Genomic DNA, 25,549 nt, shown 5'->3' on the forward strand with positions numbered 1-25,549 from the left:
AAAAATCTGTTGGCCACCAAAATGTGTAGAGGTTGAGCTGTTTTACCAATATTTATTCAAATTGTATATAAATTAGGGCCCCTATACCTCCTGGGCCCCCCTCTGACGGGTGAATCTGTCCCATTTCGCTTCATGGAAAAATATGCGAATCAGTGAAAATTTGAAAAAGGCGTATTTTCACATATATTCATTTAATTTTTGGGCTGTGATGTGGAGGGGCTGGGCTGTGACACAGCCCAGCTGGGCCCGGGAAAAGATTGAAAGAACCTTGTTTAAGGGATTCTATTAAAATCCATACCCTTTGCAGGAAACCTTTACTTTACCTTAAAATCTTTTAATTAAAGGTCAGTTTTAGCCTACAGATCAAAGAGCCTAATATGTTTCCGGCACTTACCTTTACAGAGAAGGGCAGTCTGTTTTCTTTAAAAGCATAAAAATTGAATATGAGCTGCTGTCCTCCTTTAGTAAGTGGGGCTAGGTTTCCATAGCAGTCAACATGAATAGGTTTGCCTTCTAGAACCTGAAATGCACAGAAAAAAACCCAAAACATTTATAGGCTACACAGCATTGGTCATCTAACTGGAATGCCTGGATCCTGAAACTGATGCAAAGTCATGTTATTAGCCATGTATGAAAAGGGACTGTGGCTGCAGGATAGCAGGTATAGTAGGGAGAGATGGTGCTTATAGTAGTGGGATAATAGTCTCTGGGAAGGGACTGTGACTGTGGGATAGCAGGTATAGTAGGGAGAGATAGTGCCTATAGTAACAGTGGGATAATAGCCTCTGGGAAGGGAGTGTGACTGTGGGATAGCAGGTATAGTAGGGAGAGATGGTGCCTATAGTAACAGTGGATAATAGTCTCTGGGAAGGGAGTGTGACTGTGGGATAGCAGGTATAGTAGGGAGAGATGGTGCCTATAGTAACAGTGGATAATAGTCTCTGGGAAGGGAGTGTGACTGTGGGATAGCAGGTATAGTAGGGAGAGATGGTGCCTATAGTAACAGTGGATAATAGTCTCTGGGAAGGGAGTGTGACTGTGGGATAGCAGGTATAGTAGGGAGAGATGGTGCCTATAGTAACAGTGGATAATAGTCTCTGGGAAGGGAGTGTGACTGTGGGATAGCAGGTATAGTAGAGAGAGAAGGTGCCTATAGTAACAGTGGATAATAATCTCTGGGAAGGGAGTGTGACTGTGGGATAGCAGGTATAGTAGGGAGAGATGGTGCCTATAGTAACAGTGGATAATAGTGTCTGGGAAGGGAGTGTGACTGTGGGATAGCAGGTATAGTAGGGAGAGATGGTGTCTATAGTAACAGTGGATAATAGTCTCTGGGAAGGGAGTGTGACTGTGGGATAGCAGGTATAGTAGGGAGAGATGGTGCCTATAGTAACAGTGAATAATAGTCTCTGGGAAGGGAGTGTGACTGTGGGATAGCAGGTATAGTAGGGAGAGATGGTGCCTATAGTAACAGTGGATAATAGTCTCTGGGAAGGGAGTGTGAATGTGGAATAGCAGGTATAGTAGGGAGAGATGGTGTCTATAGTAACAATGAATAATAGTCTCTGGGAAGGGAGTGTGACTGTGGGATAGCAGGTATAGTAGGGAGAGATTGAGCCTATAGTAACGGTGGGATAATAGTTTCTGGGAAGGGAGTGTGACTGTGGGATAGCAGGTATAGTAGGGAGAGATGGTGCCTATAGTAACAGTGGATAATAGTCTCTGGGAAGGGAGTGTGACTGTGGGATAGCAGGTATAGTAGGGAGAGACGGGGCCTATAGTAACAGTGGGTAATAGTCTCTGGGAAGGGAGTGTGACTGTGGGATAGCAGGTATAGTAGGGAGAGATGGTGCCTATAGTAACAGTGGGATAATAATCTCTGGGAAGGGAGTGTGACTGTGGTATAGAAGGTATAGTAGGGAGAGATGGTGCCTATAGTAACAGTAAGATAATAGTCTCTGGGAAGGGAGTGTGACTGTGGGATAGCAGGTATTGTAGGGAGAGATGATGCCTATAGTAACAGTGGATAATAGTCTCTGGGAAGGGAGTGTGACTGTGGGATAGCAGGTATTGTAGGGAGAGATGGTGCCTATAGTAACAGTAGGATAATAGTCTCTGGGAAGGGAGTGTGACTGTGGGATAGCAGGTATTGTAGGGAGAGATGATGCCTATAGTAACAGTGGATAATAGTCTCTGGGAAGGGAGTGTGACTGTGGGATAGCAGGTATAGTAGGGAGAGATGGTGTCTATAGTAACAGTGGATAATAGTCTCTGGGAAGGGAGTGTGACTGTGGGATAGCAGGTATAGTAGGGGGAGATGGTGTCTATAGTAACAGTGGATAATAGTCTCTGGGAAGGGAGTGTGACTGTGGGATAGCAGGTATAGTAGGGAGAGATGGTGTCTATAGTAACAGTGGATAATAGTCTCTGGGAAGGGACTGTGACTGTGGGATAGCAGGTATAGTAGGGAGAGATGGTGCCTATAGTAACAGTGGGATAATAGTCTCTGGGAAGGGAGTGTGACTGTGGGATAGCAGGTATAGTAGGGAGAGATGGTGTCTATAGTAACAGTGGATAATAGTCTCTGGGAAGGGAGTGTGACTGTGGGATAGCAGGTATAGTAGGGAGAGAATTTATTCACATACCATAAGTTGCTAATGGCAGCCCTGTATAGTGTCATACTCACAAGTACAAGCATCATATCATTGTGTATATAAAACAAACCTCTATATCTTTACTCCTGGCCACCTCTTCAAAGTTCTCCTGCTGTTCCAGTGTCTTGTCCACTTTGTCATCTGTCATACAGAAGCAGCGTAGCCGAGCTTCCACTGGGTCATTCATTTTGGCAAAGACCACAAACTTGGCCATGTACGGAACACAAATCAATTCTCTATAAAGCTGTGTTGCCAAACTAACAGTCTCTGGGATCTGGTGGCAGTCTCCGAGCCAAAACCTGCATGGGTGTAAATGTAGAAACTGGGTAGGAAACTTAAGGGAATTAACCCACTTTGCGAATTGCAGCTTGACATGTGGGAATTGCCCCTCCTTTGACAAAGTTTGCTCAAAGTCTAGAAGCCATATCAACCAATCAGATGGTTACATTAATACAGCAGACTAGTAAATGCCACCTGCCTATCTGTTGCCATGGGTTCCAAAAACTGAAGCAAACATTGCAATTCAATTACACACCTATAATCTTATAACATACACATTTCTTTACAAATGGCAATTACCTGGCAGAAACATTGGTAGTAAAGGAAACACAGTCATTGACAAAAGTCAAGGGTGTTGTACCGGTTATATCCTCCCACTGAGCCGGAGATGTTCCTCCTAAAATGAAATAATTCCATTAATGATGGGCACACGCTGTTGGCTAAGGACACGTTTCATGCCTTTATAGGAAAACTGTAATGTAATGATGGACATACTATTTACAATCATCCTCTAGGTAAGGATAGACTAAAACACTCAGCATGTGACCAAGAGTCAAAGGGTCTTGAAGGGTTACCAACAAGAAAGATTGCAGGTTATATACCTTATTTTAGACATACCATATCATGATTTTCCCTATGTCCAATATAAGTATGAGCAATATATTCTCACTGGAGGACCACAGGCCGAATATGCCAAATCCACACAATCAAACACACAAACTTCCTTTTTATTCCAATTCTCAAATGTATTAAGCAGTTTTCAACCAAATTGGTTTAAATTTGTTCCATGTGAAATAGAAATTGGTTTCAGATGAAACTGATTTTTATTGTGCATGTTGAGACATGAGATTAGATGGCGGTTGTTTGACCAAACGACCTGATCTGTGTGATAGATGAGCAGCCAAACTACCTAGAGACAGAATACTTCACCAAACCGATCAACTGGATCTACAGCTTATTCGCCCATTTGCTGTTTTTTCAAATTCTATAGTTAATACCTTCTACAGTTTTCAGGTATTATTGAACCAGCTGTGCACAAACTGTCAAGTTCATAAATACTGAGCAAAACCAACACAGTGATGGTTTAAGGGACGATTAAACTAGGGAAGATTTGTCCATTAAAGGAGAACTAAAGCTTAACTAAAGAAGCAGCTACAAATGTTGTACATTATGTTTTGTGCTTCTGTACCAGTCTCAGGCAACCGCAGCCCTTTAGCAGTAAAGATCTGTGTCTCCAAAGATGCCCCAGTAGCTCCCCATCTTCTTTTCTGCTGATTCTGATTCTTTTCTTACTGAGCTTAGGGACCACTCACAATATACAGTACACATAGAATAGAAATGTCACAATATAAGGCTGATTAGTAATTAATACAGATAATTACTACATGGCAGCACAGAAACCAGTGCAATTAGCATCAGAATTTAATAATCAGCCCTGTAGCATCAGCTTATATTACAGACCAGCCTCATTTTCTGCTGGATAATTAGTGACGAGCCCTAAGCTTAGCTTCTCAACAGCCAATCAGAGCCCACTGAGCATGTGAGTGTCACAGACACTTTCCAAGATGGTGACCCCCTGTGACAAGTTTGAAGTCCTGGATCATTGCTGCTATTGACAAGCTCAAACTTTAGGCTGGTGCAATAAGTTCAGTATATAAAATATGGCATTTTTAGCCATATTCATTTTTAGGGTTTAGTTCTCCTTTAAGGACAAGACGTGGGTCTATGTGCCTCTGGAATGACCACTGAGTCCACACACAACTGTACCAAATCATATGGTCGATCAGCTGGATTTTGTAGGCGATATTTGTTGTTTGAAAGGTCACAAAATCATACATAACTCTTACACAACCTGTGCTCACCTGTAATACTGCACAAGAGTCTTAAGCTTGGCGTTGTGTCCCCTTTGTAGCCATTGCTGACGCCTTCACCCGACGGCGGTGGTATTGGAATCGTCATAGTTATTGGCTTGTGGAATTTCCTTCTTCTGGGTTCAACTGTGACAATCGGGCTGAATGTGGCTCTGTTTCCAATTACCTTTTTGACCAGTTCATCGGGTGCTGGCTGGGCCTGTTAATGTGTTTTCAAAGTTCAAAGTAAAACAACCGTTAGGTTCTTGCATTAAACACTCATTATAGAGAAATACTCTCTCTCTCTAAAAAGTATGTTTACCTATGGGGAATAATAGGTTTAAGGTGTTCCTCATATGCAAGTGTGGCTATCACTTATCCAGATATATCATGCTATTCAGTAAGAATTGAAGCAATCTATTCTTGTCTCCTAAATCACCTAACCTCTGTCCTTTAGTTTCTATCTCTGTCCTTTTGTTGGTATGGGGGCAACTCTGGATTTGCACCTAGTCTCAGTTGAGTTCAGATTGGTTGTCCCAGTTGCACCCGAACCATTTAAATTCAGGACTTCCCAGAGCCTTGTGTCCACTCACACTCTTCAGCTTATGGATTTAACATGGGGCAAACATTAGGGGCATTAACAGGAGAAGCCAATGAGCTGGCCACCTTCTGCCCCTTGTGTATTTAGCTCTGCTGAATGTGTATTTTTTAAATGAAGCCTTGGGTGTTACAGCACACTTTACTGGAAACTATTATGTGCTTTTATGCATTACGGTCCATGATGAAGGCTCTCCCCTTCTGTGTATATTCCCAATAATCACTCCATTTCTAGAATACCAGGAGTTTTTAGTTAGATTCTTTCTGTATCTTGTAGACACATTCTTACCTGGAGTCCTACCCGGATTTTTTTTGTTAAAGCTCCTTCTGGGAAGGCAGCCTGGACCCGTGGTACCGTCGTGCTTTTTAGTGTACCACCTTCAGGGCCAATCTGATTGCTTTCTTGTTTTATCCGAGAGACAACGGCAAAATACTGAGGGAAATCCTTGGTAACCACTCTGCAGATTCTCTTTTTTTCCAGTTCTTCTGCACTGTCCAGTTCTGAGGATAAAATTGCTTAGAGGTTCAACTCCAACTTGCACATATATTATATAATAACACAGTGAGTTTTGTACTAAAATCTACCCAGGGGAATCAAAAAAGACTGCGGTGCAGAAAAGCTAAAAAGGCATGAGGCTGGAGAGCTACAAGGCATATAGGGCCTTGTTTTATCTTTTGTCTCCCCTAATGTTGCCCCTGCTTGATTAGTTTTAAGAAGTCACCAAACAGACTTAATATAAAATATTTGGGTAACCATGGTGATACTGCTCACCCCAGAGGAAAGTAAAGCATTCAGCTGCTGCAGATCCCTGCCAAGATCACAGCTGTACTCTGCTGGCTGAAAACGCATATATTTGTTTTCCTAAAGAACACCAATAGCTTGAGGTACTGATTCCATATGCTATAAAGAAGTCTTATTTGCTATACTAACATATCCCCTTTTTTAGCTGCACAAGGGAATATATTTAGCAATGCTTCCATAGCATTAGGCATGATCTAAATTATTCTTTATTGCTGTATGGGTTAGGGATATCAGTAGAGAAACACTATATTATGTTCTTGCACACATGCTTGATTTAAGAATCGTCCACCAAAGGAGTAGCACCCGTACCCCTTTATACAGCCCATCATTTGCTAATGCAAACTGCCTGTAACCTCAGATGCCAGGCAGATTTTAGCCGGAAAACACGAATTGTTGGGCGAATTCCATTAAAGCAAATGACAAGCTGCACGCTTTGGTTTTGCAGCTTCCCTTCTGTCTGAAAATGGAGAATACACTTATGTGTCTCTTGAGTATAAAGGCCCCCATACACAGACAGATATAAGCTACCAACACATTAAGTCAGCAGCTTATTGGGCAGTGTATGGGGCCCTCCGATGGGCTTTCCCGATCGATTTCTGGCCGAACGTTGACCAGATGTCAATCGGGCAGGTTTAAAAATCCAGTAGGATCGAGCACGGCATTGATTTGTTAATGTGGTCCTCAATCCGACTTCTGTATTCTTCTCGTTGTGATCCGATCATAGGGCCCACAATTGGATCAGCACTATATCACCCACCTCGAGGTGGACATATCGGGGAGAGATTCGTTCCTTTGGAGACATCTCCCTATATATGGCCAGCTTTAGACGTATGGCTCACATAGCAAATCTTGGCATTTGGCCCTCTATAATTTTATTTTGCTTTGTGTTTGCATTTATGTTGGGGACCAGCAGGTAGAACACAATATGGCATGACAAGGCCCTCCTTTTCACTAACCAAGACCAAGTCTCCAAAGACAGGACATCACTTTTACCTTCATCCATGCCGTTAAGTAACTCTGTAAGCTCCTCAACCCGGCAGTCGTATTGGTGCTCCTTCCAGGTCTCTCCATTTTCACTCCTTAGCACAATCAGTTCCCTCTCTTTACTACGCATAGATCCAAAATGTGGAATCTCCACTATGACCGGTCTGCGCAAAAACAAGGAAGATGTCTTAATAAGAACTCTAAACTGGCAACCCTTTTCATTTGCTAGACAGAATTTTATAAACATCACAACAAAAAGTTGCACAATCTGGTAACAACAGAATCATCAATTTTGGGTTTTAAAGGTCACTGCTGCAAAGTCAGATAGTCAAAATGCATTTACATGGATTCATAATGATAATAATACAAAGTTTAATTGGATATATCAGCATATCATAATTTTAATGGATTGTGCAGCTTTTGGCAAGATTTATAGACAGTATCGGTATTCTCCTACAGAGGTTGTACATCTGCCATCCAAACTTTGATTTATTTATTTTTTAAATCTATTGCCCTATTGGCCATTGAAGAATATGCAAAGGTGTTAAACCAGAAGCCATCAAGATGCTGACCTACAACTCCCATGATACTTAGTGTACCTTGAAGTTGATGGAAGATGAAACCTAGAAACCCTGGAAAGCCTCAGGTTGGTTACTTCTGCATAGTCTGGATTCTGGGAAATGATTACGTTGGCCACACCAACTACAAACAAATCAAGGATACACCAAATCCAGAATTGCAGGATTCAGATTTGGCGGAATCCTTAGTGTTCCGCCAAAGTAAATAAGTACCCTTAAAGTCACGTGACTATGGCTTTGGACAACCCATAGTTTTTCCTTTTTTTAACAAACAAAATTAGGATTTGGATTAAATTTGATATTAGGCCAAACCTATTGAATAGGATTCTGTATTCCCCTGAATACAACATCTGTAGATTCTATGCATGGCTACAATTGTTTTTTAATTCAATAAATGTTCTTGTTCATTGAGTTTGCACTGGTTCATTTATAGCAGTGGGCTCAAGAAAGCAGATTCAAATTTGGAATCAACCACTGTGATATCATTCTGTCCCTTGCAATGACATCAATCCTATGAAATGGGGTACACTAAATATCTGAAATATGACAAACAGCAAGAACAAGCATTCTTGAGGCTTCAGCTGTGGTAGGACTTCAACTCCCACATCCTCCTTTCAATATAGCTGGTGAGCTGTACGTGAGCTGCACTGTTGATTATATCTGCTTTAGACATACAAACAGAAATATCACTCAACACAGCCCAACGGGAGGAATGGACACGGAATGCAAATACAATCTTTGCAGGCTAATAGGTCAGATACTGTCTGCGTTGTGTCAGTGATCACGTTCCAGTGTGCATGAACTTTGACAAACTGTTCTCAGAGAAGGTATTTGACAGTCGCTAGGGTTTACAAAATATAACTTTCGGAATGTTTTCTTTCAATTATTATGTTTTCAGAGCAGTCAGTGTATTTGGTATTCCTTTGCACTACCTGAAGGTAAAATCAACATTAATAGATTAATTGATTGGTAAACAAAAATATTACAGAATAGAATCAAAACAGAGGGCTCTTTCCTCAAGCTTGCCAAGATATATGCAATTTATCAGCATGATATTAGTACAGTCTGTCCTTGTCTAATGTTATGTTATAATGAGAAGATTAGATGGTAAATGCCCAGGGCAAAAACCTCTTGTCCCAATTCCCACTAGCCACAGTAGTAACTGCCCTACCTCCACCTCTGCTCCACCTGCCGTGGACTGTTCATCCTCACCCTTCCCAGAAGTAAACGTGAGCAGAACTATTATATTATATATATTATATCATCATTTTGGAGGGTTTTACACCAACCATTTCATCTTCAGTGTATTTTTGTTTGTTTAGCAAAGGTATAAGATTATGATCCATAGATACAAATATGTAATGAAATATATTTCTTGGGCCTCCTGAGTTTCATAGTCACCGTGCAAAAAGCATGTCCAACCACAATTTGGAGGTAGTAAAAACTGGCAAAGCAGCACAATCTTTTACCTCCCAAGGTTTTACCAAAATCTAGAGAGATACCCAATATTAGCATGGGTATATCACAGCAATAATCACAATTTAGGAGACGAGATTGATATAATCACTTTATCCCCATAGTGAGCCAGATATCCACTATACCTATTATATGGGGCCATATAATATAAAATGATTATGTAATTTGAAAGGAGACTATGGATCCACTGGGTAGTTTAGGGTTCATCATCCAGTTGGACTGAACTGGTTTACAGTAGACAGGCCATTAATGTCGATCTGGAGGAGGCCAAAAAAAGAATAAAATGTAAACTGTCTTGGAATACCACTGTCCACAACATATAGTATTAAATTTAAAGGATAAGTTTAAACTTTGCTTATGGATAATCCAGGCACAACTATCATCTGAACACCTGTCGCTTTACACTGTATTTTCACACTGTAAGGACAAATCTATACCTAACACAGAGGGTTCTGTTGTGATCTTATCTGCTAAGAAGATGCCTTATGTGACTGGGAGTGGAATCAATCACCTAGGAATGAAGGTCACTCACTACAATCACCTCACTTTAAATGTTATGACCTGTGGAAGGTAATAATTCCCTGGACAGAGAATGCAAAAGAAATGCACTGAGATAAGTATCAGGGGGAAAAAATCTGATACCAAAACACAGTAGCATTATTAGGTATAGGCCACTGGCCCTTCGTCAAAAAGAAGAGCAATATTTTATAAAGTAGGAATATTGAGTGGAAGGGCTGAGAACTGTATACCCACTTGATGATACCCAGTCATCATTACGACTGTAATTGTATATCTCATAAATAACTTTGGAACTGATTCCTATGTTCAGGAATAATAGGTTCTCTTGCATGACAAACTGACTACCCAGCTATGTCTTCTTATTATATTAAGTGGTGGAAATATGGATGGGATCATAAAAATGTTCCTGCTCTGGAACCCACTAGGAGATTCTCTGGTGCTCTGGCAGGCTGGTCTGACCCTGCAAGCACCGACCTAACTCTTTCATTAAAAAAACATGAGCGTTATCTGACTCTTTGTTGAAAACAATTCAAAATCTATGAGGCTGGCCCAAAAAACTGTGAATTTGACACTCAGCAAGGACAAGATCAGGAGTAAATGACTCTGGAGTCTCCTGGACTAAAGGTGGCCATAGACGCACCGATAATATCGCATGAAACAAATGTTCGTACGATATTCGTTCGTGTATGGTGGAAAAAGAGCCGACCGATATCTACATAAGACTTGGATATCAATCGGCTCGCCGATCGTGCTGGACGGAAAATTTTGATCTGGTGCCTGAACATCGGCCATTGTTAGTGCTGAATCATCAGATACAGGTGTAATTCTATTGTTTCTGTCTGTATATCTGACGATTCAGCTCTATACGTGTGTATTGAAACGAACGATCTTTCTTGGAAAGATCTTTTCCAAGAAGGATCACAATTGTTACGTCAATGGCCACCTTAAGTAAGGAGGGAGGGGGTAGAAGTGTATTTGTTACAAGGTAAAATGGAGTTGTACATATAGATGGCAAGATGCCTTTTCTTGTTTGGAAATAATTTGCATCATATTGCATTTTTTTGCAATTTATCTACCCTCATTATTCTCTTCAAAAATAAAATTTTTCATAGGAATACAGTAGATCCGTTTTCAAGATCCCAATGCAAGTTTTCAGGTTGCTTGTAAATACCTTCTCTGGAACATAGAAAAATTAAAAGTCTCTCTCTCCAAACTACAATGTATTTAATGCAGCAGGAATATTTCAAAAGAAAAACAGTAAAAAGCGGCATTCACAAAGGAAGCAGAATGACAAAAAAAAAAAAAAATCAAATTGCGCCAAATTCCACATGCCTAAAAGCGCAACAGCGTCAGCGATAAGAGAAGCCACTATGTTTCCTCTCAACAACATGAATTAACGGAAAGGTGCGGAAAATAAAAATACATATCTATGTGCATGAGAATAGAAAAATGGAAAATACAAATTAACCCTTAAGATAATTTTATATTTTCTTTCTTCTTTTTTTTTTATTTTGCAATGCTGCGCCTACCCAAGAAATTTGGTCCCGTGAGGCCCAAGCTGCAGGATTCGGCTAATCGAGCTTTCTGCCTCGTTAAGAGGGGGGGAATTAGAAGGTAGGTGCAGTTTACTGAATAACATCCATGCAGCAGGAAAAAAAATAAAATGGGATATTAGGATCAGGCTGCCGTTCCAGACAGTTAATTGATTGATGGTGCAACACCGAGTATATGGTGCCTCCTTCCAAAATATATATAAAATAAAAATAGAATTTCTGCATGCGATATTAAAGGGGGAACAAAGACTCTGGAATAGGAAAGAAAAGGGAAAGCATCATTTTATGCTTTGCCGATTGCAAAAATGTCATCAATAGTTGCATTACAAACACAGGTCAACAACATCGATAGCTGATGCTGTTACAATAAGATAGATGATTACATTTATCATTTGCCTCGTTTTTTTCAGGAACACTATACCGTTGTTTTTATGTTGCCTTTGTATAAAAACATATACTTAATAAAAGCATTATAAAAACTGTTGCATATTATTATATACTCTTTGCATTTGTCTAGTGGAACTCTTGCATTAACATTTTGCTTTCTTTCACTTGATTCTTGAAGGCGTTGCTGGCACAGCTTCCATTTCCCTAGCCCTTTCATTGATTGATTATACTTACAACTAGCGTAAAAAGTAGCTTTGAGTGGGGTATTAAAAAATAGCAGTTAATGGTTTACCGCAGTAATTGCTGCAACAGTGAGATATTCCTTATTTTTATCATATCCAGTACAAATTAAGAGCATCAAATTCATGTCCGTAATACTGGGGCTAAAATTTTGCAAGAACATTTTATGGCACATAGGCCCATTACATTAGTAAAAGTAAAACACCTACCAATGCCAGGGCCGGTATTACAAATTTACCGGCAATGTCGTTGTCATTAAATTTGTAATACCCTTAACAAAAGCCCTTAGCCCGCCCCCCATCTGCTCCAAACATAGCTTTTCTCCGCCATCTGTCCATCACGCACCATGGATCCCCGAAAATGTTTTTTTTAAAAAAAACATTGGTGGCAGGGGCCTATAGAATATTTAAATAATACATTGGTGGCCAGGGGATTAAAAAAAAACAAAAACCCCACATTGGTGTTCAGTAGAATTGAACTCGTGGCTTCAGCACTTCAACTTCACCTCCTTTCGTGACTTTGGGTCTTTTCGCAGCTTCAGGACTTCGATTTCGGCTGTTTTCGTGACTTCGGGTCTTTTTGCCACTTCGGGACTTCGGCTTCGGCTATTTTCATGACTTCGGGTCTTTTTCGGCGCTTCGGGAGTTCGGCTTCGGCTGTTTTCGTGGCTTCGGGTCCTTCGGCTGTTCTCGGGATGGCCGCATGCACGGCTTCGGCGCTCACAAGGGCGGCCCGGATCTTTTCAAAAATGCAACACTGTGGGCCCCCCTCCATGCCCAGGCCCGGGACACTTGTCCGCCCTGTCCCCCCCTGATGGCGGCCCTGCTCACCCAGCCGTAACCTGGCTATCCGTCGATCCTTATTTACCAATGCCTGCCCTCTCCCATTACTGACGTCACTGGAAGGGGTGGGCACAAGTATATAAATAGCCAATAAAATACAATTAAGCCAGCACTCACCAGGAACTCCAATCTCCCATTTAGTAATCAGGTGCACGTCATTCGGTGTCCACTCCAACCGACTTTAAATATCAACACACTGTAGCAGACAGCACCAACAGGAATATTTGTTTAAAAAGCCTTTATTATGCTTTTCTTAGGCTTTGCGATCAGGACAGTTACAACGTTTCAGGCCAAACAATGGCCCTTTATCAAGTATATAAATAGCCAATGACGGAGAAGGATTAGGTGGGGGTATTTATCAAAACAAAGTAGACCTAACTCCCATCCACGAATTTAATCCATTTGTGAAAAAAATCTGCTCGAAAAAGTTGGTATAGGGAAAAGTCTCCACAAAAGAGTGGGACAATTCCAATTGTACGACTTTTTCGAAATTGAATCGTACGAGTTTTTGGAGTTAACGCTGAAACCCCCGAAATTTTCGGATTATCATATGAAAACCAGCGTAGATTACATCTTCAAATTGTAAAAAGGGAAATCTGCCCTTGACTTCTACATGACCTCGACAGGCTTTTAGATGGGAGTATTTTTGGATTTGGATTTTAAGGTTTTTTTTTTCCTCTAAAAATTCAAGTTTACCCCTTTAAAAATCCGACCATAAGAAATAGAGGTTTAATAAATAGACCCCTAGGTGTGTATTGAGGTCCATGTCCCACGCATTTCGAACCAGCCCACACATCGCTATTATTCTGCTATTCTGCATCCAAAACTGTATTGTGTATATTTATATATATATATATAATGGATACTTTTACAGCATCCCAACATCACATTTAGATGTGGTGTTCCTTATATCTATGTGTGTTTTTTCCCCTAACTAATTTAATTATATTATGTGACACATTCAAGAAGATAGGTATGTGGGCAAGACCTGTAATAAGTAGATTATGAGAGGTGTTTTCTATATCTAGGTGAGATTTGCCCTTAGCTTTTCAGTGATATCATGTGGCACATTTTGAATAAGGTGAGAGCAGAGAACATTTTGAGAACATATGGACAGACAGTTGGATTGAGTGGTCGCAGATAGGTGGTTTATGCCTTCGGCAAAACACACCTTAAAATACATATACTTTGATAACTGCAATCAAATGAATAAACAGAATGCATCACATCCCAAAAAGAGTAGTTGTAAATTTACCCCAGAAACTGTGCACCAGACGGACCCACTTCTACAAGCCTGCTGGCGAGGCCTTCTCCTTCTACCATTGGTGGAGGTGTGGCCAGCTTGTGTCTCTTGACTAGGCGGCATGTGATACGAGTAGGTGCAGTGCACTTCCGTGGGGGAATAATAATTCGCATCCCATTGTGCCGACTGCCTCTCATGGAACCTCCTCGAGCGTCGACCATAAAGCTAACGAGAAAACTGTCAAGAGATAGGATAATGTCGTTAGAGAATATATGAAAATGTTGCATGTAACAAATGTAAAGATCTACCTAAGCCAATAGATTGCTATCATTAGTATCAGTCACAAACACTGCAGTACAGAGCAGCTGATCTGTTAATAAGGAAAAACGAGCATGTGAACATGCAAATACAACCGATAATTTGGTAAACATTATATTTTTAAGATGATTTCAAACCTTTTGGTCACAGAACGTCTGTTTTAGGGCAGAGACACACGGTCATAGTTGGGAAGATTAGTCGCCCGGCGACAAATCTCCTCTTCTTCGGGGCGACTTTTTCCCCCCCGAACTGCCTTCTCTTGTCTTCCGGCTAGAATGATAATCGCGGGCCGGACAGGCACTCGGAGCACTTCATTTTCCTTGTGAGGCAACTTTGGGGTGACTTCGGAAAACAAATCGCTCTGAGTGCCATCCCACCGGCGATTTTTATTCTATCCAGCGGGAAGGCAGTTCGGGGAGATTAGTCACCACGAAGAAGAGTAGATTTGTCACCTGGCCACTAATCCCCCGAATCTGATCGTGTGTCTCTACCCCTTATAGGTGACGATACTGTTATATAACAGCACAACAAGCTGTATGGAATCTCTTATTAATAGGGATGCACTGAAAGCAGGGTTGGACTGGACATGGGGGGGCCCACCGGGTTACTATACTCCGGGCCCCCCTGCGCACATGCACAAACTTCTTGGCACACATCAGTGCACATGCGCGAACGGCTGGGCGCACGCCGGCGTGTGTGCAGAAATGCCTGTGCGCATGCCAACGCGCATGCGCTACAGACGCATCGATTAATTGTGGGGCCTGGATATTAGGGGATATTCGACTGAAAGTAGGGTTTGATTTGGGATTTGGCCATATCTGAACACTTTTTGCAAGATTCGAATTCAACCAAATCCTAAGGGGGTTATTTATCAAAGGTTGAATTTTAGAGCTTTGTGAGCTTTTTTTATACCTTAAATGAAGTCACAACTAGAATGTTTTCTAATTTAAGAAAAAAACTCAAATGTAAAAAACTTGAATCAGTTTTTCTAGTTTTCGATGAAAAAACCCAGCGAATCGCTCAAATTGATCGAATTTTTCAAGTGAAACCCACCAAAAAAAACATCATGAAGGCTATTAACATCTTCAAATGGTTCAAGGGACCTCTGTAATTGATTTCTACATGACCTTGAGAGGTTTTAGATTAAAGGTTAATTTTGGATTTGAGCTATTTCCAACTTCGGGTCATAATAAATCTCATAAAATTTGAGTTTTTAAAAAAATAAAAAAAACTCAAATGTTTAAAAAAAATTTAACCCGAAAATTCAAGTTCTGACGGAAAAATACCCTCGAAATCTTGAATTTTTTGTGAAAAAACAACTTGACCCTTAAAAAATTTGCAACACAATGGAATAAAGGCAGCGCACTCCTGGGTTTCAAAAATTGATCGCTTGTCTCCAGGTTGGTTAAAAAAATGTTATACTTTATTTAAACATAGTATCAATCTAGTAAACATAGCGTCTGAGGTCTGACGCGTTTCGTGATACAACACTTCCTCAGAGACCTCCTTAAAAAATTTGCCCCTGAGAGTGAACCGAATGTGACAAATGAGCGTAAGAATTTTTTGTTCACAACTGATGCAACTTGTTCTTTTTCTCGAAACTGAGTTTATTCACTTCAAAAAACTATAAAACCACTGAAATTTGACGTTTAATAGTTTTTAGGCCTCCGATCTTTTAACTTCAATTTTGGAATAACAGTAAAAAATAATAAATGGAAAAAAAGTCTTTATTATTTCCGCTGTACAATCACAAAACAACTGAACTGAAAAAGGTGTTTTGAAGGTGAACAACCCCTTTAATATAGTATGCCACTATGCAGAGAAGTAAGAATCCCTGTGTAGAATAGCCTATACCTTTTTTGCCCATATTTCTAGAATAATAAAAGTAAAACCGTTTTATTATTTGTATATATTTCCCTTTGAATTGTGTTTATTTTATCTCAGGAACCAGTAAAACCAGTCATCTCAGACCTGGCACACCAAGAAATATTTCATCGTACAGAGTGGAAGTATCTAAATTACCCGAGTAGTTTTAATCTCCCAGAACAATTAAACGAGGGAGACAACATTTGGCAAAGGTAAGTGCATAAATAAAACAGGCACAGCATGTGTTTATGGCTTACACAAAGAGCCTTTGATTCAGATCTTTCTGTTCCAACAGTACGGGACCCAAGTGTTTCTGAGAGTTATACAATATCTGCAGGTCAACCAGGCATTGTGCAGTATAAAGATTGAATATCTGAAATCCTCTACTGGGCCACCTAATACAACAAACGCCCTTTATTGTGACTGTTAAACTGAGCAGCTGAAAGGAGGCCATGACCCTGTTCCACAAAATAAACAGACTCAGATGCAGTTAGCAAAAGGTTAGTATCTAATTCTGCAAATCACTTCAAAAGGAGGCCAACATACAAGTGGAGGGGTGGGGTAAACCCTAGACTTCAATGTAAAATGTTATTTTGGCATTAGAACCGGCCAGGCTACATGAATATATTCTGAATAAAAGAAGTAATAAATTAAACCACTACATTGTGTCTGATACATAGGAGGACTCCCTTCTCGCCGCCTCTCTTGTGGCATTGTCATGGACGTCTCTCATAAAGATTAAAACAAAATCCACAAAGGAGGCAGAACAGGAGATGCAGCTGAAACCAGCATTATGGGGCCCCATGGTCCCAAATAAGTAGATCTTTCATCCACGTAAAAAGAAATATAAAGGTAATTTTAGAATCCCACACACAGGTACTGAGGGATATTGGTATAAAGTGGTAGGGTTAAGAGCCAATGGTCACTAGGGACAAACGTCAGTGTAATAACAATGGGGCCCTGCTCTGCTGCTAAGTTCAAATGCTAATAGAACAGAATGGTGTTTGACTACTGAAAAAAGTCAAACAAATTCCAATGAACTAAATGTCAACTAAGTTTTTCTCTTAAAACAGCCCTTAGTGATAATTCACATGGAGCAAAATGCCTTGTACCTCGGTTCTTTCTTTGGCTTTCCAAATAATTATAAAGTAAAAAACTGTCAATTGCTCTTTGTTCCAGTACTCAAGCCCTTCTGCAGCACACCAGATTTCCAGTATGTGCATAGGAAGGAACCATCAGTTATACTTATTCATCTATTGAAGGTGCCAAGTGCGCCCATGCAAGTAGAATGACTTGTTTTATGCAGCAATCTGATTTTCAGGCTTTGACATGGGTGTAGGTATCATTCCCAACCTGGCAATTCATCTAGGAAAAGTACTGTATACTCTATACCAGTGGGTGATGTCCTTTTTGGGTAGCTGCAAATTTAAGGACTTTACACTAAATATATTTATTTGAAGTTGGCAGTTGGTGTAACCTTTATTGGTGCTTCAGTCCCTTCATATATTGTGCTTTCCAATACCTTGTGGGCTTGGTTTGCATAAGTAACCATCATCATGTATGAGAAGATACAAAATGTAGACTAACAGAGGTGGGCAATACTTTCAGCAAGGGCCATGCGTGACCTTCATCAAGTTGGCCAATGTTTCCACTTTGATACAGAAAAGGCCTTAGTCTCTATCTTAATATTATAGAAAGACATGGGTTAGAAGAGAGGGGGGGACTTGGTAATGCAGGGGGTGGGGAGGTTTAGATAAATCCCCAAAACGTATCTTCTGTTGATGACATACTAGAAGCTGCAGTCAACAAAATTACAAAATATTAAAGGAATCCTAAACCTTTTCATGTAATTTCATGTACTTGAATTACATATGAATTACAATTAGACTGCTGCTTGTCAGAAAAAGACCTCTGTTTGGTCTCTATGACAGTTTAGCACCGATTAGTATTCCTCTTTCACAAGCAATAACAGTCACAGAAAAGTTTTCTCAGTTTCTGGAACCATGTCGTAGGGATGGATCACACTTGGCCCTAATCCTAAATATTGCCCACCTCTGAACTATCACTTCTGCTAATTAACACAATACCAAGTACAAACTAATCACTGCTATATACAGAGCCGTTGCAAATAGGCTTGGTTGTTTGTTATGGGGGGCTCCTCTTTTCTTGGGAATAAATTAAATAGGAGTCATGCTGTTGGAATATATATTTCAGAAAAGTTTTGCACAGTAATTGCATTGCCTGTGTATCTGTACTGAAATGCCAATGCCATGAGGCCACATTGTGCCAAATCATTGATATTATATGAAGGTAGCAAACTGATAAGCATTGGACTGTGGAAAAATATCAGGCTGTGGGTGCTGTACCAGAGCATTATGGGAGATACTGTGTAAAAATACCCAGGATGTTGCAAGTTTGCCCCTCCTACCATCTTGGGACATGAGCTGAGCCACAATTCAGAATTTCGTGCAGAACTGAAATCTAAATCCTATGTTAGTACAATTAGCACAAAAGCCAACATAAACCACACACAGATCACGGTTATCACCTTGCATCATATTGTGGGAGCGGAGACACATAACTGCAAAATAATACAAAGACAGCATAAAAGAAAATCATATCAAGCAAAGGAATGGAAGAGACACAAAGGAAAGATCTTAAAAAAAAACCCTAAAGGAAAGATACACAGTGAATGAAACAATAAACCTTCCGCTTGAAACTGTATAGAGGTGAACAGAGGTTATTTTACCCTACGGGCTCTTCATTCATGGCCTGTGAGTGAACACACCCAACTACAAAACACTTTCTTCGATTAACCGACTGTTCCATGCGGTTTTAACGAATGCCAAAGTAAGTGTTTTCTAGGCAGAGGTGACCCCCAAAAACCTAGGTTCTTTATTGAAGGGCTCAGGGAAATACAGGAAGGATAGACCTTTAGAGAATGTCCCAGCATTCCTTGAGAAAGAGAGGGGCAAATGAAATATTCTTGAAATGTATACAAAAATATGTTATTTACTACATTACTAAGCATTTATCCCTGATAAAGGGGATTGGCTTTAGTCTTAAGACTGGTTAACATATTTTCAAGTAATATATGGATTGTAGACTATAAAAAAACTTCAATGCACTCACCCAGAATGCACAGGGCTGGAGACAAGATTGACATTGTCCAGGGTGTCAGTGGCCCAGCTGTAGTGGCGCAGAGAGTCGGAATCGAATTCTCTGGTTAATGAAAGGTGCTGAAACAGACACAGGTTAGAAGTTTAAAATAACAGTACATGAGAAAGCAAAATAGGGACCGCACAAGCTCACCGTTTTTCCCTCCGGTTCAGGTGCTCAGTCTCACAGTGTCCCCACTGTGAATACAGCAAAGAAAGCAGACGGCACTTCTGAAACTGGGGTTTATTGGAGTACCTGCTGGTAACACCTGACGCGTTTCGGGAGTTATCCCTTAGTCTTAGTCCCTATGACTAAGGGATAACTCCCGAAACGCGTCAGGTGTTACCAGCAGGTACTCCAATAAACCCCAGTTTCAGAAGTGCCGTCTGCTTTCTTGAATTTTTAAAATAACAGTACTATATATGAATGCAGGTGAAATTACTATTGATCCGTCAACATCAAGTTGAAGATGTATATATTTAAGATGTGATGGCACAATGGAGTTAACAGACTGAGGGGGCACAAAGTACAAAACCACCTTACACTGGAGATTCCTTTATTTTCTAAGTCCTCATTACCCAAGTACACCCGGTTGTCCCACCCTATAGAGCAGGAAATAATGGATGAAGAACGTACACCTCTATCAGTGAGTGGAGAACGTACACCTCTATCAGTGATTGGAGAACGTACTCTTCTATCAGTGATTGGAGAACGTACTCTTCTATCAGTGATTGGAGAACGTACACCTCTATCAGTGATTGGAGAACGTACACCTCTATCAGTGATTGGAGAACGTACACCTCTATCAGTGATTGGAGAACGTACACCTTTTTCAGTGATTGGAGAACGTTCACCTTTATCAGTGATTGGGGAACTTACACCTCTATCAGTGATTGGGGAACATACACCTCTTTCAGTGATTGGAGAACGTTCACCTTTATCAGTGATTGGAGAACGTACACCTCTATCAGTGATTGGAGAACGTACACTTCTATCAGATATTGGAAAAAATATGGCAACAAGTACACAAAATAAATAAATAAATAATAGATTCCTTAGGGCTCTGTTCATAACTGACCCTAGTGGCGCATTTTCCCATGGCTACTTGATATGGTTCAGTAGTCCCTTTTAGGATTAAGGCCAAAAAGTGTGCCTGGAGAAACCATTGGTGCCTTGTCATCTATCCTGCCCAACCATACACACTAACAGCCACATTGTAACCATGTGGCAAAAGTTATTTGCAGTGCATCCAGTCAATATACACCTGCTGAAGTATCACCACTGCTGCCCCCTGCTGGCTCCTGCATGAGTGAGCCAATAGCAATGTTTTATTTATCTGTAGTTTTCATCTCCTGCATACAGGAATACCTTAAATACTTACATATACAGGACTTCTATTCTATGATTGTTCCCTACTGTACACTACGTTATCCACAAACATGCTGTGGGGTGCCAGTAACTGGGATTAATATAAAACAGATTAGGATAAGGCTATGATGAACAGAGGTTTGTAAGCAAACTATACATGGAAGGGGGGGATCTCTAGCCATGTATTGGCCTCTGTCCAACTCTGGCTTTTGTCAATGTCAGGGCAACCTTCCAAAGTTCATAAGTTAATTTCTTTAAATGTCTGGCCTTTGAACAACTCCAGCACTAAAAAGCCTAAAGGGGAAATTGTACCCCTTTTTATAACACTTGCCCACAAATTGCTGCCTCAGTGCAGGACTCCCTAGCACCTCTCTGGGTGCTCCCCAGCTTGCATGCGCTGAATAACATGGCAGATAGGGGCATTTCATGGAATGTCTGCGTATACCCCCCGGACAGTCCTGCATACAGCGTGAGGCACAACGGTTTGCTTTTATTTCTACGACCAACTGGCTAGACATGGTAAAAAATGCAAAAAGAGGCCCCATATTATAATAACTGGTCTGTTCAGCTGGAGCCTTTATAAGCACCAGCAATTTATTTCTATAATAAAGGTATGGGACCTATAATCCAAAATGCTCAGGACCTGGGGCTTCCAGGATAACGGTTATTTCCATAATTTGGGTCTTCACACTAAGACTATTAGAAAATCAACATTAAATAAACCCAATAGGCTGGGTTTGCTTCCAGTAAGGATTAATTATATCATAGTACAAGATACTGTATCATTATTACAAAGAAAAAAGAAATCCTTTTTAAAAATTTGGATTATTTCAGTCTATGGGAGACGGCCTTTGCGTAATTCAGAACATTCTGGATAACGAGTTTCCGGATAAAGGATCCCATACCTGTATAATTATATTAAAATAATTCAGGTTAGTGTTGAATTTCTCGATGGTTCCTGTCTGGTAGTCAGCTAACACGACAACCAGGACCCTCATGATCCAATCTCAGCCCCAAGTGCCAAATAATTTAGGCCAATGACCTCATTTCCATGTGAATTAGAAATCCCTTTAAGCCAGGAAGATAATTTGGAATTTACTTATTTCTAGGCTTAAGTACATTGTAACTCAAAGGTCACATAAACGAAAGCTTTGGATATCCATAGCCACACAGTGATTCCCATGAGCTCGACCCTTTCCATGAATGGAGATGCTATATCATTCACATATACAGAGCATATTGCAACATCTGGGACATTCTTGAAATCCCCAGGGCTCTGTAACTAAGTCCATATTATGATTAAATAACTGTGGGGTATTTAATACAAAACGATCAGTGCTTTTGGGCAAGTTTTTGGCATTACTTGCACTCACATGGCATAAGTGTGACTTGCCTGTGCCCCAGTAACTAAAGCTACAGCATGACCTTACTCTGATCAATTGATTTAATATAATTTATAGAAAACAAGATTAATTTTTAATTCTGCTTTGAACTGGAACCTTGTGTTGGCAATATCTTATCAAAGGAAGTCTTTATTGTGCTTATTATAGTGAATCACATTATACAGTTAATCCTACTTGAGTGGATCCCAATTACCTGTTAGTCCAGGTGCACTCAAAGATGTATTCCTGCCAGCAGCCTTCTCCGAATTCAGCCATATCTATTATTTATCTGCCTGACAGCTGCCCGAGGTCTGCCTGGGAGCAGATGGTTGCTATTTTTTTGTTATTTAAATCTTATTATTGAGTTCGATGTGTACTCACTTCCGCACTGTGGAATCACCTGCCAGGATCAGGTACGGCCCTTTTATAAATGTATGGTTTTTACATGATTAGATGTAAAACCCATAATTTATACAGTATTAGATTATATTCAATTTTTTTATATTGTAAAAAACTGTTAATTACTCTCTGTCCCCATATACGCAAAGATCTTTCGTTGGTGAACAATCGATTTCAACGCAATCCGACCAACCCATCAAATTATCGTGAGGTTAGTGGGAATCGAACGATCGCGCATCTTCCGACATTTTCGGCCAGGTTAAATAAAATTATCGGTCCCATTGCAATCTATCTATGTTTGTAGGGCCAAGCAGGCAGCGACCCTCAGTTTTCCTGGCAAATATCGCTTGAAATGGTCTTTTTAGTTGATGGACAAATTGTACATTTAAACGATCGTTTCAAGATAATCGTGATCTCACTATAAAGAAAAGATCTTTACATCTATGGCCAACTTTACTTAGTGAACTGACATTAGTTGGAGACACAATCTGTCTCTAAAGTTGGCTATAAACTTAAATATCCACTAGTTTGGTGGATATTTAAGTCGCCAAAGGAGTGGATCTTGACCCAGGGTTCAAAGAAACTCATTAGCCAGATTTAGGTAAAATTGAATTTATAAACTGGATCATAAAAGGGTCATGTACAGACCCATCAAGGCCCAACACAGTACTCAATTAAAGTGATTATCAAACCTATGAGATACAGTATCTGACCAGTCACTTTGAACCCATAAGCATTTGGCTTGGTCTGGAGTCAGCAGCTAATACTGACCTATGTATAGTATAGCCATTAATTTTGGGTGATCTGTGGTCAGATCTTTTTACCCTCAGGTGGGCAATATTGGGCTTATTGGATCAATTAGCAATGGGGCCAATGATCAGATGATGATGCTGCTATTGCAGGCCATTGGCACAAGGACTACATCAAGAAGCAGATGTGGTCCTCCATCCGACTGGTAACCTTCCATATTAGTATCTGCCCGATTTGTTTTGTCCAGATATTGGTTGGGCAGGGTTGTTGTCTGGCACCATCTACAGGCCAATATAAATTTCAAATACGCAAAAAAAAGGTTTATCTGTTATTAGACTTCTAGCAAACCTTGCACATTTCAATACATGAATGCCTTTTCTCCTTAGTAAGTTCTGCAGATAAAGTATAAAAGAAAATGTACATAATTTGTGTTTTAGATGTCTATTTAGTACTCGTTGCAATTAGCGTGAAATTGTGGAAGACTAGTTTGTAAGTTGCTATTAGTAGGGGTTAAATATATATTAAACTATTTGTACATACTGTATAACTGTATTCTTTCCTTCTGCTTGGCCAAGAGCCTGGGAAGTCCGGCTAGAGAGTGTTTGTGGAACAGGCAACATGATTAATTTGTGACTAATCTTTAAAAAGGTCAGTTAGTATACAGTACCCAGGTCTGCAGTGCATAGTTTATTTACTTATATCAAGTATATACGTCTGGACAGAGGCCTGAAAATGGACTAAACAGGAAGTTGTAATGTATGCAGATTCGGAGACCAAAGTTTATTCATCTGGATTAAGAATTCCCAAACAACTTATTAACAAGAAATAGATTAATGGTCTGTTCACTGATTATAGCTGTGTCTGTACTTCCTACTTGGTTGAGGTGTAGTTGCTAAAAAGAGATTGTAGCGTGTACAAAAAAAGTCATGGATTGCTATTCCCTGAGAATTTTGGCAAAACTGCTGGCTCCACATACTAGCACAAAATATTAAGCCAGGAATTTTTGCACATCTTACACACCCATTAACTGCAGGCCATTCTACAGCCACAAAATAGCCAGAGTAGAATCCTGCAGTGGGTTGGGTACCAGAGGAATACCCACAAATCCATTGGGGCTCGTTCAGGATATCCTACTTTGCGGGTGACCCGCAGGAACCCTAGATACAGGTGGGTGGATTTTATGCAGCCATCTGGGGGGCACAAAAAGTAAAAAATGCTTTATTCTCATAGAAAACGGACTGCAGTGTGACATCACTTCCCTTTTCTGTGACGTCACTTCCGGTTCGGGAAGGGTCGGTGCAAATCTACAAAAGCAGACCAATACAGGACTCTACCACAGAGGGAATCCTTTAATTACTGCCTGGTCAGTGGAAGTGTTGAGTACAGCGCTCCATTGCAAACTGTGCACTTTGTACCTCTTACAAAGAAAATGCAACATGCATGCAACAAGTATAGAAGCACACAATTAATGCAATCATTTTGTATATGTCCTGTATATGGGTGCAATTCTGCACCTATTTTTGCACTAAACATTAGTAAATGATCCTTACAGCTCCTGTTGTTGTGATATGAACAATTTTATTTTTGTGCGTACAGAAATTCTTCTATGCAGACTATTTCTTGTATGAACTGGTTTCCACCAGAAATGATTACAGTGAGTATACAACTGGATTAAGAGTAAATTCAGCAACACTTATGCCTAGTGGTTCAGGTAAAAGCTACATTTGTTTTCCCTAAAAAATGACCCAATAATAAAATCTACTCACTTGATCTTTGGAAGGTGCAAGAAGTTCTTCAATCATCATGCTATCCCGAGCAAAGGAACTCCGGTTCAGTGTGTAGGACCTATCCGAACTGAAGGAGCGGAGACTGTTGTATTTACAAAATACCACAGTACACGTAGATGACAATGAGATGAACAAAAAAAAAAAGGGATAAAATGAATGCAGCTTCCAGGGCAAGCAAGATATATGAATAAAATAAATCTGAAGGCTTTCACAGAAAAATGGATGAGTTCAGAGTGAGGCAGCATGGAAAGGAATATTGTTTGCAGAGAGCAGAATTATCCAGATGATTTAAACCTTTTAAAAGAAAATTCTGAATCGGCATGAAACCTCTGAAGCTCTTGGCAAGCTGCTAAGCCAATGATACTGATGCCCATTTTTTGGAAATATACGGCAATAAAGTTATACCCTGGAAGGTACATGACTGGCAATGCTCCATGCAAAGTCATTGCCAAACTCTAGAAGCCAAACAATTTAGAAGGTCATTATCACTCAAGCCACTCAACATAGGCCAACACA

The 25,549-nt window shown here is 40.3% G+C and overlaps 1 protein-coding gene across 40 annotated transcripts in view; it reads right to left on the reverse strand.

Annotated features, from left to right (window-relative positions):
• LOC108696078 (ankyrin-3) overlaps window positions 1-25,549 on the reverse strand; it is a 360,221-nt gene that overhangs the window by 40,901 nt on the left and 293,771 nt on the right. For 20 of the 40 annotated variants that reach the window (XM_041570222.1, XM_041570209.1, XM_041570218.1 and 17 more), the window contains 12 exons: window positions 25,013-25,115; window positions 23,787-23,837; window positions 19,321-19,427; window positions 18,737-18,769; window positions 14,017-14,241; window positions 11,269-11,367; window positions 7,176-7,330; window positions 5,670-5,881; window positions 4,796-5,003; window positions 3,234-3,330; window positions 2,725-2,953; window positions 395-520 (listed from right to left, as the gene is read on the reverse strand). In XM_041570222.1, the coding sequence (XP_041426156.1) occupies window positions 395-520; window positions 2,725-2,953; window positions 3,234-3,330; window positions 4,796-5,003; window positions 5,670-5,881; window positions 7,176-7,330; window positions 11,269-11,367; window positions 14,017-14,241; window positions 18,737-18,769; window positions 19,321-19,427; window positions 23,787-23,837; window positions 25,013-25,115 (1,645 nt within the window). The remainder of the gene's footprint in view (window positions 1-394; window positions 521-2,724; window positions 2,954-3,233; window positions 3,331-4,795; window positions 5,004-5,669; window positions 5,882-7,175; window positions 7,331-11,268; window positions 11,368-14,016; window positions 14,242-18,736; window positions 18,770-19,320; window positions 19,428-23,786; window positions 23,838-25,012; window positions 25,116-25,549) is intronic. The other 20 variants (XM_018225102.2, XM_041570240.1, XM_041570225.1 and 17 more) reach the window with 7 other exon arrangements.

The sequence above is a fragment of the Xenopus laevis genome, chromosome 7L (genome assembly GCF_017654675.1).
Source record: "Xenopus laevis strain J_2021 chromosome 7L, Xenopus_laevis_v10.1, whole genome shotgun sequence".
Classification (NCBI taxonomy): domain Eukaryota; kingdom Metazoa; phylum Chordata; class Amphibia; order Anura; family Pipidae; genus Xenopus; species Xenopus laevis.